The following is a 14,865-nucleotide window of genomic DNA, read 5'->3' as shown; positions in this document are numbered from 1 at the left end:
TTTTTTAGTCGATAATGTGGTTTCGATATTTTTGTGTTTTGTTGTTTAAGTATAGGCAATCGATAATTTTGTAGTCGATAATTTTTCGTCGATATTTTGTACAGTCGATATTCGGTCTGTCGAGGTTATGTCAGTGATCCCCCTGGGCGAACCGTATTATCCCAGAGGTGGTGGATGTAGCTGGAGCGGTGCAATGCGCTCCTGTGGCACTGGCAAATACCTTTGCTGCTTATTATCGGAAGCTGTACACTGCGCAACCCCCCCGGGCTGACCGTTGCTGTCCTTCTTGACCGGGGTGGGGTGTGCCTCCCCAGGCTGGAGCCAGCAGCCCAGAAGGATCTAGAGCGCCCCATCTCCTTGAAGGAAATTGAGGAGGCGATCTCCCTGGTTCCCCCGGGTAAGACCTCGGGTCCGAATTTCCTTCCGCAGGAGTATTACACGACGTACCGAGGCACTCTAGCGCCCCACCTAGCTAATTTATTTAAAGAAACCGTGGAGAAAGGTTCATTTCCACCGGAGGCAGATATCACCACCATTGTGGCTCTCCCGAAGTCCCAGCCTCCCTCCCGACTGTGTGCAGAATTCCGCCCCATATCCCTCCTTAACACCGAAATTAAGCTTTATGCCACCATTCTGGCCCAACGGCTGAAACCATATTTGGCCTCATTGGTGCACCCGGATCAATGCGGGTTCATGCCTCAGCGGGGGACCCGCCACAGCCTCCGAAGGCTGCAGCTGGCTCTGGCAAATCGGCACCTGCTTACCCCATACTTGGCACTCCTGTCCATAGACTTCGAAAAAGCTTTCGATTCGGCGGTCTGGACATACCTGCAGGGCGTGCTGACCGAGATGGGGTAAGGGCCCTACTTCCGCTCTTTGGTCCAGGTCCTAGGCAGGGATGCCCCCTTTCTCCTTTGCTATTCGCCCTGGCAATGGAGCCCTTGGCGTCCCTGGTGTGAGCTGAAGACCGCCTCCGTGAATGGGAGCGGCCCAATACGGACACGGACAAGATTGCATTATACACAGACGATGTTCTTGTCTTCCTGTCCGACCCCGCCTCCTCCGGGCCCCAGTGTCTCCGGATCCTGCATGCCTTCGAGCAGGCCTAAGGATTGTGGCTAAACCCCAGGGAAGTCTGTGTTGGTCCCCCTTCATCACTCCAGAGAGTGCTTCGATTGGCAGTCCGCCATACCACTCCGGAGGCAGTCTTTTAAATATCTGGGGATTTGGATCACCCTTCTTCCCGAGCTGGGATGGTCCCTCAATGTGACCCCGTTAGTCAAGAAGGCTAAGGAGGACCTGCCTCAGAACCCCCTGGGGAGGGTGGTCCTGTTTAAAATGATGATCCTCCCCATGTTTCTTTACATCTTACAAAATACCCCCTTCTGTTTCTCCAGGGCTTGGTTCAGGGAACTGGATAGTCTAATCACCAAATTTCTCTGGAGCGGAGGACGGGCCTGAGTGGCTCTGTCGGCATGCCAGATTCCCTCGTATGGCATGGGGATGACGCACCTGTACCTGTAATTCTTTGCAGTACGCCTACTAGTTGTCCACGACTGGTTCAATGGGGGCAGGTCGGACCCAGCCTACAGGCTTGAACTGTGCGAGCTGGGGCTTTCGAACATCTAAGCCATGCTGTACGGGGAACCCATTCCGACCCGATTGCCTGATGTGACGCGCTCTGTGTTGTTGGCCTGGCGGGCCTCGCTCCACCACATTAGGTGGATGGGGAAGTTGACCCAATGTACTCCCCTGTGGCAGGGGGCTTGGCTTTTGGAGGTTAGTGGGTTGCGGGGGATTACTTGGGATCTTATTGGTGTCTCCCAGCTAGGGGACGTATGGGCAAAGGGCCATATGTTGTCCTTCCAGGAGCTCCAAACTTGCTACTCCCTACACTCGTCCTAGTTTTATAAATATTTGCAGTTGAGACATGCCCTTCACAAACACATCACGGGCGACACGAGGCTACCCGAATACAGCCCCACTGAGGCGCAGACGATGATGGGAGACTTAGGTAGGGGGGGTCTCCCGTATTTACCGCACCCTAATTAACAACACTCCCACGTCCCTAGACAAATTGAGGGACCAATGGGTGGACTGGGTGGGCCCCCTTGAAGAGGTAGACTGGCGGGATGCCCTTATGGCCCCCAGAACAGTCACCTTCTCCGCCAAACTCAAGCTGATTCAGCTCTACTATTTACACGCTGCGTATCTCACTCCCCTGCGCATGCATCAAGCGGGTTTGTGCCCAGACGCATCTTGTGCAAGATGTAACCATGCCCCGGCTGACTTCCTCCACATGGTTTGGTTGTGCCCCCGCTTGGGGTAGTTCTGGGGATCCATTGAAGTGGAGCTAACGGAGGTATTGGGCTAGGAGGTTTCTCACGACCCGCGTCATTCCTTGCTGGGGCTCACTGATGGGCTGGATGGGTCCAGGAATGACAAGGTGTTTTTTAACACCGCTATGATGGTGGCCAAGCGGGACATTGCGGCGGCCTGGACAAGCCCCGACCCACCTAACCTAGAGCGGTGGCGAAGAGGGGTAGACTGGTGTGCGACCCAAGAAAAGGCCCTTTAAAACGCCAAGGGGTGTGTCAAGAAATACCGTAAAGTGTGGGGGAAGTGGTTGGGCACTGTGGAGTGTCTTGATTAACTTGATTCTGAATTTCGTCTATGTACTTTTATGGGGATCGTGATTGGGGGGTATAGTGCATGTGTGAATGAATTTATACTGATGATTTCCGTGTACTGGCTAAATTGTTTACCTGTTTTTAAAGTCAATAAAATTTGCTTATCCAAAAAAAAATGCACACACACACATGACACCTTTCTTTCACAGCTGCATCACAGGAGGATTCATGGTATGGGTCCCCCTGACATCAAAGAGAAACGACAGTTTCTTTTTAAGGGCAATTTTATTTCAATAAATACAAACTCCAATATATTAAATAAGTTAAATACTATGTGTAGGTCACTGGGACGCAAAAACTTCTATCAGTGATTCTTGAAGCTCCTCTCGATTGGTGGCCGGCACCATCCAGTGAAGCCAATAGTTCTGGTTGTAACAATATGAGATCTCTGTCTCTGACAATATTCTGTCACACAAGCCTGGTGAGATATCTGACAGGACCAGACATCCTCAGAGTACCAAAATAAATAGAATTTATCATCAATATCGGTATCAGCATTACATTAAAATTAAATAAAAAGGACAGAGGGTAAATTATAATATTCAAGCAAAGAACGCAAACAGAATGCAACAGTATATATACATTGGATCTGTGCTCGTGCATCCTGGGGGGCGAAGAATCAAGGATCTGTCGCTGTACACGTCATCAAGCACTGACTTTCAGGTCAATGCCTTGTTGGAGAGTGAAGGGTAGAAAATATCTGCCTATCAATCCAAATGAAGCATTCTGACAAAAAAGTATTGTGAGCTGTCTGTAAGAATGTCCGACTCCACTGCAGTCTGTAAGTCTGTTCTGGTAATGTCTTCCTTTCGGCCCAGGATCGACGCGGATATCCGGCCTCAGATTGTGATGCTTCCATTTCCGGTTAATAAAGTGCAAATGGCAGCTGGCTCAGGTCTTGTGCGGATGCTGCTGTGGTCAGTAGAACAAGACTGGTCGAAGCACGTGGGAGCCTCACACCTGCGCGTTCTTCACGCGCTCGAACGTCTGCATGATGTGGGTGGTGGGGACGCAGCCCTCCCTCACGATGCTCAGGATCCCTGGAAAAGAAGAAGCACAACAGCATGAGATTGAGAGAGCTTGGACAGGTCTGAGGTCTGTGAGCAGCAGAGGGAGGGGAAGAGAGAAGCATAACGAGCAGGGTGGGGATTGGCCCCTCAGGAACCAATGGGTGAAGGAGTATAGGTGGGGCTGGCCTCTTACATGGCATATACTGACAGGAGAAAGCATGGGCTCTGCGCCCTCAAGGAGACATTGAATGGCTGGGGCAGGGTGGGATATCATGGAAACAACAAACTGCTAAAACACAGACTCGAAAACTTCCACTGCCAAAATATCTTCCACACAAAACTGTCTCCCTACAAAAATGTCGACCTGCAGTAAACTGACTATCAAGCACTTGGCCAATAAACTCGGATAGGAGATGGAATATTAAGTTAACTCTGTATTCCTATAATTAGGATGTGAGTCTCACTGGAATTAGGAACTTTTAACAGGTCGAATGCTCTTTAAAGAGACATTTGTGTATATTTGTGTACGGTCAATATTTTATAAATCTGCGATTCCGACATCTCTATTTTGAGATGGGATCAGAGTAAGAACCTTCAGTATCGCGTAACTTCGGCAGGGTGGGATAGTCCCCGAGAAAGAACGATGAGTTGGGGAAATATAAAGATCCCACCTTGAGGGATATTGTCTTACTGAGGGAGGCTCTGGGTACATGTGCTGACTAAGTCTGGGTGAATTTTTAATCACTAGTCCTAAATTTGCCAAATTTGCGTTAGGAATTTGCATCATTTCTTCTTCAGTGCAGACGGCTTTGAGCATAAAATGTCTCCGTAAAAGACATTTTTGTCTAAATCTTCTGCCAGTATCTAACGGGACTTTTTAATATGCACTATGTACTAACTACCATGAAATTTTCATGCAACCACATTTTACACCGTTCATGTAATTTATTTATTTATTTATTTTTTATCCTCATACGTCTGATCAGTATATAAATTGAGAAAGAAGACATAGCCATATATATCCTCACTTTCCAACCGTTCATGTAATTTTTGCAAAATGTTGTGAAACAAATTATGCCAACCGTAAGTGAAATATATAAAGAACAGGGAGGTCTCCTTATAGATCCAATCAGGGACAAGGAGCGGTACATAGAAATGAGAGAAAGGTCCCTATCTGGCCAGAAATTGGACAAAAGGATACTAAATAGGAACACCCAGACCCAATAAAAACTAAGTACTAAATACTAAATACTAAATACTAAGTATGTATTTTTGAATTGAATAAATTGTACAAATTTCTATACATCATTTTAAATTGGTTTGATCTTATTTTCCTTATAATTGTGATTTGTTGAACACGTGGTTATGTTTTTATTGGGTCTGGGAGTTCCTATTTAGTATCCTTTTGTCCAATTTCTGGCCAGATAGGGACCTTTCTCTCATTTCTATGAAACAAATTATGCAACATTTACCCCAATGGTGCAGGCTAATGATAAAGAGAAAGGCTTGTTAATTTGAAAATTGGGGTCCGGAGTCGTCAAAGGAAGGAAACCTCAGGTGGCATCCCTGCAAACTTAGACCAAGCGCTTGGAGTTTTCCTCAGGGGCTCAATAAAGTACATCTTTTAGTTACGCATTCATTCTGGCCCCTTTCATGCTTCAGCTGTCCATTCATTGTGGGCTTTGTAGGTCTGTCTGCCTTGGACACCAGGAATGCACTGGTCCAGGACTGGTGTTTCCCAAATCTCATGGCAGGTGTTTGGTGGGTGGGGAGGGGTGGTGGGGAGCAGAGCCCTCTGTTCACATCCATGGATGCTCCTGAGTCTACTTTGGGAATAGCAGGGGGAGAGATGAAACAGAAACAAGCATTGGTTGAGACCCACCTTCGTCTATCCTCAGACAGTTCACCACCGTGGAGCCCACCATCTCGTAGGAGTCCCCATCACACAGCACCCCGTCCAGCTTGTGTCGTAGACGCCTGGAACACAGAGAGGAAATACAAAATCACTCATTTAAAGTAATCATCGACAAAGGCTCAGGTGCTGGGGATTAAGGGGAAGCAGCAGGCTGGCAAACATCTACCGGACCTCAACCTCAACTGGTCAAACACACCTGTGTTTAATGCGCCCATATATAGGCTTATGCCAAGCATCTCAAACACCCTTACATATGTCTGTGATATCACAAACACTGTTACCCCTTCCTTCACCTTTCAGTAGAACCAGTAAACCACCCACCATTCAGAAGACACCAAGCAACCGCTCAACGCGAGCCCAATACTTATAAAAACAGAACACATTCAAAGTAGCACATCACCCATCAATACTCCTACACTTTTCCTTTAACCTTTCAGAATCTTCAGCTCACGCCCCTCAACAACCCTTTCCCCTGCCCTCAGGCCCTAGCAGCCATCTAGTAACTCTTAAACCCCAGGCACCATCACATCCGCAGAAGGCCCACTCACACCCTTTTCCTGAATCCAACCCCTGTTCTGAGTGTGTACTCACGAGATGACCATGTCATGGTGGGTGCTATCACACTCCCCGCTGGGATTGGCGGAGGTGATGGCCAGAGGGCCGGTCATGTCGGTCAGGTGGGCAGAGATAGTGTGGTCCGGCACTCGGATCATGATGGAGTCTTTGGTGCCCACAATGTCATAAGCTGGTCCAACTCCTGCAGGAGGAGAAAATAACAAAATGAATCAGCAACAAGTCAGGTGTGAGAGAGTGAGCATTTGTGCTTGACTGTATTTATTTACTCTGCATCCTTAACTGAGGTGCTGTATAGCAATTCCACCAGATGCAGACCTAACAACTAAAGCAGCATTTTCACCATAATGTCAGTGCCTTGGAGGGGCGGAGCCTCATGCCTAGAAGTGCCTAAGAGGTGCTTCTGGCTCCGCCCTGCCCCAAGCCCTCTCCTCCAATAGAAAGCTTGCTTGAGGCTAATGCTGATGTCCTGTGGTGTTTTCACACTCCTTAATGGCCTGGGGCAGTTCAAAGCCTCCGAAGCGAGCTGGACATGCACGGTTTGAGTGGTTTCCAGCGTGTTTCTCTGTCTCTGTGTGATATCGGCTCCTCACCGGATGACCGTGTGAAGGGAGCCGATGTTGTGTGTCACACGGTGGCACCATTGGAGCTGGCAGGCCTGCAGATGACAGTGCTTAATTTGAGCTGATGTTTGAATGGTTTCGCTTCGGAACACCGAACACCAACACTTTATAACCTGCCTGAGATGTGGGTCGGTACACATTGGGGGGGGGGGCAGGGGGTGAATGAAGCATGATCTAGTCAAGCAGCACTTACATGAAGTGGGCACACCCCTGAATTTCCCCAGGCACAACTTCTGGCATTTGGAGCCCTCGCCCCTCTACCCTCCCCAGCCCACCCCTCTTAGGAGGAGGAAACAGACCATGCAGAAGAGGTCACACTCACCCATCCTCTTCAGCCACTCCCCCTTCTGGACAATGCAGCTGACACCCCCAGGGTAGACGCTCCCCATGAAGTCCCAGAGCAGGGGGCTGAAGGGGGGTCTCACGGCCCGCAGCTGGTCCAGGTGGGAGATGCAGATACAGATGGGCTTCTCCAGGGGTCGGTCCTGCAGAGGATGGAAGAGAAGGGAGAAATGATTGGTTTAGAGAGAGAAGAGAGAGGTCAGGACCTTCGGACATTCTGTGCAGGGTCACGTTCTACCCAAAAATGAGCTTAGACCCAGTCACACCACCTCTGAAAATAAACTAAATGTCTCTAGTGCTAGCCAACAGATTGTATAAGTTAAAAGCCTGTAGGACCTTTTAATGACCTACAGCGGACAGACACTGGCCACAGAATTCAGTGCAATGGCACCTGCAGAGAAGGTTAGTGTGTCTGAGAACGCAGACTCACTGTGTGCTCTGGGGCATTAGCATCTTTCTTGTGCATGTGATAGATTCTAATTGGTCACTTCTGGTCCTGAAGCAGATTCTCTCCTGAGGCCATGTGTGGGCTGGAGCCCTCAGCTCCCTTATCACCCCCCTCTAGCACTCTCTGCACAGGATGATCTGATAACAAGTACCCTGGCTGCTTCCAATAATTAACTACGTTTTGACACTGGAACTGTCTATGCAGATGTTACCATGGTAATCCTGCACCTGCAGAATGGTTTTACCCTGACGTCTCCATGACAATATCTCTATACATACATTCTCCAGGCTGGTATCACTATGGTATTCACACCCCTGCAGAATGGTTTTGCCCTGTAATTTCCATGTCAATATTTCCAACTATACATACTCCAGGCTGGTATCACCATGGAAATCACACCCCTGCAGAATGGTTGCACCCTGACGTTTCCATGACAATGTCTCCGCCCGCAGGGTGATTTCTAACTGTTCTAGTAAAAGGTGTCCCTTATTCTTCAATGACAGAGCATCTGTCTCGGACTCGGTAAATTCCGCCGGAAGTCCGCTCCTCGGTGCTCACCTTTATGGTGTAAATCTTCTGGATGGCCTCGGGGTGTTTGCAGGAGGCCGCCAGGGCGTAGACCGTGTCTGTGGGGACCCTGCACACCCCACCCTGGTCCAGCAGGGCGGCGATGGTCCTTAGACTGCTGGTGCGATAGGAATCGGGGCACACGCAGGAGTCGGACGCCTCAACTTTCTCCTCTGACTTCGTTTCCTAAAAGTGCAAAGAGCAGACAAGGAGTGAGACAGCGCCACCTACAGCTGCCTTTGAGCAGCACATGCACATCACAGAGTTAGAGGACAGAGATGGACTTATATTTGAAAGACATATCGGAAAGAGTAGTGATCGTAACATATTGCATGTACTTATCACTGTACCTTGAAGAAAGAGGGTCCCATGGGAATTAGGTCCTTGCTGAAAATGCAGTTTCCAAGAGATGCCGCCGCTCCGTAGATACAGACGACACTGAAGACGGACAATACAGTGACTGAAAGTAACACAAAGAGGGGAAAATTAGACATAAAGTTCATAAAATCAACAAAAGAGACAAGTGTGCTGATCAAGTTAGTGTTAAACCAAGACAGTGGTTCCCTTCAGGAGGGATTTCAAGAAGGGAAATGCCATCCAAGGCAATAAAATAAAAACATAAGACAGATTACTTTTCACTCACCTTCTGTCTGTACGAAATTAAGTGTGGTAAAACATTTAAACTGGTACAGGAACTCCTGTCTTGGTTTATACTTAATTATCCTGATTCCTAGTGTTATCGGGCTCACCCCAACTCTTCGTATTATAACAAGATGATGTTAAGGCAGCAGTGGAGATACAGGTACAGAAACTAAGACACGTGGAGGTCTGGCAGAGAACCAGACACATGTCAGGATTGTGACTGACTCCATTCCAGCCCCCCTTGCCTTGAAGAGACCAACTCTAGCAGAGTCTGACACGGAACTGACTCTGTTCACCCCCCACAGCCCTTCAGAAGCACAGGCTTGTCAGGCACACTCCAGTCCTTTCTACAGACCACTTCCCTTTAGCCCCCACCACATTGCAGGTGGACTCGGGATGGCACTTGATAGATATTGCCTGTTTATTAACCCTTTAGAGATCACTGACATGCATTAACACACAAGAAGAACCCACAGTCAAGGCGTCCACTTACTCTCGAGCGCGAGGGGCAGGCATTCCAAGGTGAAGAGCAGGAAACAGACCATCACCGCCTCCATCAGCAGCGCGAGCAGCACCAGCACCACGTTGGCATAGGCGACTGTGGAACAAGCAGAACAAGATGGCGTCAATGGCCGGAAATGACATATTTCCGAGGTCAGCGGGGGTCGCAGTTGCTTAATTCAGACATGAACCCATTATAGCCGTAAGCAGCTGCTGTCTGTCAGGGCACCTGGGCCTCAAGGATTCAACAGAGGGATGACTGGACCTCGGTATCCGGAGAGACTTACCCAAGGACATCAGGAAGACATTGATGACCAGGAAGGTGACGGCACCAACAGTGAATGCACCATAACTGGCGACGTGGATATTCAGCAGGGGACCTGGAGAGGGAAGAGGCGGAGGGGCAGAGGGTTAGTCATGGATGAAACAGAACACAGGAAGGAGCTCTTCCTTCAAAGGCAGGAGAGGGCTGGGAGCAGAGACAAGGGATGGAGAGGACCATATACTGTCAACAACTGGATCATCTAACAGCCAATCATGGGGCTGGATGTTGACTTTTGATGATGTGCAGAACTGTATCTTCCACTCCACCCTGAACAGGTGCGCCTCGATTTGGTGATACACACTTCTCTGAGCTCCTTATCCCCGTATAAGGTGTTTTCTCGCATGAGTCAGAAGACAAGCGAAAATTAAATTCTGGTAAATATGCCCCCGGGTACAAGAAATGACCAGTTATTTGAACAATGATCATAATGCCTTTTAGTTCATCCCACACCTGAATTATCAACAATAGTTTATCAATAGTTTATCCAGACCCATTAATGGTTCCATAAGTCACTAGCCCCTCCTAGTGGCCACCTCCTCTTCAACCATTTGCCCCCCACCTGGCAGCCATCACATATGACCCCTCCCAGGTACTTCATCAGGTCACAAAGGCCCCTCAGTCAGACAAAGAACTGCATGTGATGTCATCAAGAAACTACCTGCATGCATGGCTGCTCCAAATGAAACCAATAACCAGAAATATACATCACCCCACTGCCCCTACTGGTATGCCTGAGGATCTAAACCACTCAGAAGCTTCTTGACACTGGATCCCTAGGACTTTTCTGGATACATGTTACACATTGTAAAGATTAAGAGATCACAAGTTACCTGCGAGTCGTAGCCACGCCCATGTGGCCCATACAGCAGCGTAACAGAATGGTAGGATCGACCCAAATCTTCGCCCTCTCTGGACCTCGATCCTGCAGACGTACAACTGGAAGAGCGCGCCAGGGATCAGCACCCAAGGGATGGAGAGGTGGGCTCTGGTGGGGTCACTGAGGGACCCCTGGATGGCAGAGAGTGATGCCAGGCCATTGCAGAAGAAGAAGAGGGCATCAGGGAGCTGGCATCTGGTGGTGCTGACCTCCTGGCCCTCCTTAGACCTGCTGGTGACGCGCTTCAGGCTCAGCAGCAAGTCCTGCAGCGTAGCCGATGACATCACTTGGGGTCCAGTAGAGATCAGCGACTTATCAGCGATGGAGTTAATGAGGCTGGCAAAAGTGGCGTACAGGGAGGTGGCCGTGTAGATGCTGCAGACCACTCCGAAGAAGATATGGGATCCCTGGAGTGGAATCTGGTGGAGGGTGGAGACAGTGAGGAGGAGGAAGCATGAATTCTGCAGCACCTCCAGGAGGTCTCTGTTGAGGGACATCAGGCAGAGGATGCAAGCGGCGACCAGAAAGAACCAGCCCCCCACCATGCCCGCTCGGCTCTTGTCCACACTGTCCCCCGAGAGGAGCACCGTGAGGATGAACTCTTCCCAGGACATCAGCAGCCAGAAGAGGCTGTGGAGCCCAAGCTTGGTGGTGTGGTAGACGTCTTCTCTCAAGTAACTGTAGTAGCTGGCGCAGAGCTGGGACAGCGCATTGACGCTGACCCAGATGGCGCCAATGTAGAAGGTCTTCATGTACCCAAAGCAATAAAAGGCAAAGATGAGCGAGGCCACCGCGTCGGCGATGTGTCCCAAGGCCATGGGCTCCGCGTACTTGGAGTTCTTCTTGGTCTCCTCCCCGATGCCACTGGAAGAGGTGCTGTTGGCCGAGCCCAGAAGCAAGACGCTGAACAAGGGGTTCCCGAAGCCTGGAAGGACGTACCTCTGGGTCAGGCCCTTCAGGAGCAGGGCAGTGGCGCCATAGAAACCAATCAACACAATGACCAGCTCCAGGGTCCCGGAGACCACCAGCGCCCACTGTCCGAAGAGCCCCACCGCCTCGAAGACCAGCGTGAGGGTGATGGCGCCAAACACGAAGGGCATGACGTAGTTAACGGTGGCAGAGCAGAAGGAGAGGATGAAGGCGACAGCGGTGTATGCCACCAGCCCTGCTACTGCGCTCTCACCGACCGGAAGAGGGGAGGCGGCCATGATGGTCTGGCTGCTAGAAACGTTCAGGGTTTGTGTGGTGTTGTGGATGGTGGGGTACGCGCCCAGGACGACACGTGTAGCCCCGTAGCTGCTCCAGAGGGCGGCGAATGCCACAAAGGCGGTGCTCCCAAGGTGATCGTACTTCCGGAAGCACAGGAAGCCAGCAATGAGCTGTGTCAGTCCTCCAATCAGGATGAGGTGGACCCCTGGAAGAGATAATACAGGCATTGAGCAACACATGCGTGTGTGTGTGGGTGCGCGAGTGTGTACCCCCTCCCTCCAAGTGTCCTATGCATGTTATCCCAGCGCCACCTGTAACTCTTTGTGTGATCTGTGGCTGCCACACTCACCTGCCAGGATGTTCTCCACCCCTTCAGCGTTCACTTTGGTGTGGAAGGAAAAGAAGTTCTGTAGGGCCACCAGGAAGGCGCTGATGACGTTGGCGAGGAAGCCCATGACGGATGGTTCACTGTAGTACACAGAGGCGAAGCCTTCCATGGTGAGTGGCAGACCTGGGGGAGGGGAGAGAGGTCAAAAGATAAGAAATTAGCCACAGGTGAGAGGGAACAAGAGGTGAGATTGGGACAGGAGGTGAGAGGGGAATGGGGGTAAGAAGGAGATGGAAGACGGGTAGCTGGGTGGGTAAGACCCAGAGTAAATTGGTGCACAAGGTTAGATGGGGAACAGCGGGTGAGACAGGAGGCAGAGGCCTAATATCAGACCGAGGTGAGGTGGGCACAGGATGTGAGAGTGGGACAGTGGGTGAGATGGAACTGGAAGACACATGAGAGTGGGACAGTGAGTGCGAAGGAAGACATGTGAGAGTGAGACAGTTAGTGAGAAGGAAGACTCATGTGAGAGTGGGACAGTGGGTGAGATGGAAGACTCATGTGAGAGTGGGACAGTGGGTGAGATGGAAGACTCATGTGAGAGTGGGACAGTGGGTGAGATGGAACTGGAAGACACATGAGAGTGGGACAGTGAGTGCGAAGGAAGACATGTGAGAGTGAGACAGTTAGTGAGATGGAAGACTCATGTGAGAATGGGACAGTGGGTGAGATGGAAGACTCATGTGAGAGTGGGACAGTGGGTGAGATGAATACACATGTGAGAGAGGGACAGTGGGTGAGAGTGGGACAGTGGGTGAGATGGAAGAGACGTGAGAGTGGGACAGTGGGTGAGATGGAAGACATGTGAGAGAGGGACAGTGGGTGAGATGGAAGACATGTGAGAGAGGGACAGTGGGTGAGATGGGTGACATGTGAGAGTTTGACAGTGAGTAAGAGTGAGTGAGATGGAAGAGACATGAGAGTGGGACAGTAGGTGCGATGGAAGATATGTGAGTGGGACAGTAGGTAAGAAGGAAGACACATGAGAGTGGGACAGTGAGTGAGATGGAAGGCGTGAGAGTGGGACAGTGAGTGAGATTGAAGGCAGATGAGAGAGGGACAGTGGGTGAGATGGAAGACAGATGAGAGTGGGACAGTGTGTGAGACCGAAGACACTTGTGAGAGTGGGACAGTGGGCAAAATTCGATCCAGAATTGAGATGGGAACGGGGGGGGGGTGAGGGGGGTGAGGGGCAGGTAGTAAAATGAGAACAGCCAGTGAAAGGGGTGCAGGGGATGAGATGGGGTGGGCAGTGAAACTAAGACTAGGGCAGGAGGTAAAAAGGAGCTTAGAGGTGAGAACAGGAGATGACATTTGGTGAAAGTTCACGAGGTGAGACGAGTTAAGAAGTTAAATGTGAACCAGAGGTGAGAGCCACAGAGAGACGGGCAGGTGGAGATCGGACAGGTGTAAAGTGAGAGCGGGGCAGGCTGGACAGATCAGTGTATAGCACTGTGAAGGGACAGGCTGTGCAGTGTGGAGAGACAAGGGCAGGCTGTTCACACTGAAAGGTAAAGGCGTGGACAGGCCGTTCACACTGAAAGGTACAGGCGTGGACAGACTGTTCTCACTGAAAGGTACAGGCGTGGACAGGCTGTTCACACTGAAAGGTACAGGCGTGGACAAGTTGTTCACACTCAAAGGCGCAGGCGTGGACAGGCTGTTCACACTGAAAGGTACAGGCGTGGACAGGTTGTTCACACTGAAAGGTACAGGCGTGGACAGGTTGTTCACACTGAAAGGTACAGGCGTGGACAGGCTGTTCACACTGAAAGGTACAGGCGTGGACAGGTTGTTCACACTGAAAGGTACAGGCGTGGACAGGCCGTTCACACTGAAATGTGCAGGCGTGGACAGGCTCTTCACACTGAAAGGTACAGGCGTGGACAGGTTGTTCACAAGAGGAAAGTATCACAGAGACGAAATTTTGTACATACCAAGGGAGGGGAGCTCTGTTTACCGTCACGGGGCCGCGCCTCCGTTTTCTTTGAGGGACCCTTGGGTGAGGGTCGGTGCTGTCTCTCCTCTGTGAGGGCTGCTCTGGTGATGGTCGGTGCTGTCTCTCCCCTGTGAGGGCTGCTCTGTGAGGGTCGTCTGGCTTCCTGTGTCCGAGGGACTCTCCTTGAGGGTCTGATCTGGAAAGACGCCCTGTGTCGACCGGTCCTATTTCTGGGTGTCTGTGAGGGCAGGCCAGCTGCTCCTCTTCTGCCTCTTCTCGGCTCGGGCAGGTTTTATACAGTCTGAGGTGGGAGGGGCGGAGGGGGGGGGGGGGTATGTGGGGGGGAGGGGGGCGCTGGAAGATGAGTGGAATTTCCCCCTCGTCGCTCTCCCTCCTCCACCCGTCACCGACCTCACCCTGTCCGTCCTCCGAGCTCCTCCCACTCCAGGAGGCTCAAGAAGGACCCGTAACTTGTATTTATCTTGAAACAAAGTTTAAAATACAGAGATTTCTCTTCCTAGGACAAAGGTCATAGCGTGGAATGTAATAAAACCAGAGGAAACACACGAAGGTAGAGCTTGAGAGATGAATTAATATTTAGTTTGAGAAACATATATTTAAAAGTGTTTTTGTAATAATGATGATGACGGTTATTAATGAGTCACACATTCACAAGGAGCTTCATGCGGTGCTGTCATGTGTGTGGGAAGTGGTGCCCAGGTATGTCTTTCACAAGAAGCTCACTGTGGTGACCTCACAAGTGTGGGAAGTGGTGCCCAGGTATGTCTTTCACAAGAAGCTCACTGTGGTGACCTC

The 14,865-nt window shown here is 50.5% G+C and overlaps 1 protein-coding gene across 1 annotated transcript; it reads right to left on the bottom strand.

Annotated features, from left to right (window-relative positions):
- Nucleotides 1-2,914: 2,914 nt before the first annotated feature.
- On the bottom strand, nt 2,915-12,219 carry LOC144785627 (uncharacterized). Its single transcript, XM_078664434.1, has 10 exons — nt 12,072-12,219; nt 10,467-11,927; nt 9,599-9,691; nt 9,304-9,408; nt 8,519-8,628; nt 8,160-8,354; nt 7,134-7,296; nt 6,207-6,372; nt 5,583-5,677; nt 2,915-3,730 (listed from the first exon to the last, which is right to left on the bottom strand). The coding sequence occupies exons 1-10, from the start codon at nt 12,217-12,219 to the stop codon at nt 3,645-3,647; spliced, it is 2,622 nt and encodes an 873-aa protein (XP_078520560.1). The 3' UTR covers nt 2,915-3,644.
- Between the last annotated feature and the right edge of the window lie 2,646 nt (nt 12,220-14,865).

Source organism: Lissotriton helveticus, chromosome 10 (genome assembly GCF_964261635.1).
Source record: "Lissotriton helveticus chromosome 10, aLisHel1.1, whole genome shotgun sequence".
Taxonomy (NCBI): Eukaryota; Metazoa; Chordata; class Amphibia; order Caudata; family Salamandridae; genus Lissotriton; species Lissotriton helveticus.
The sequence above is the reverse complement of the archived record's forward strand: the minus strand, read 5'-3'. Positions and strand labels throughout refer to the sequence as shown.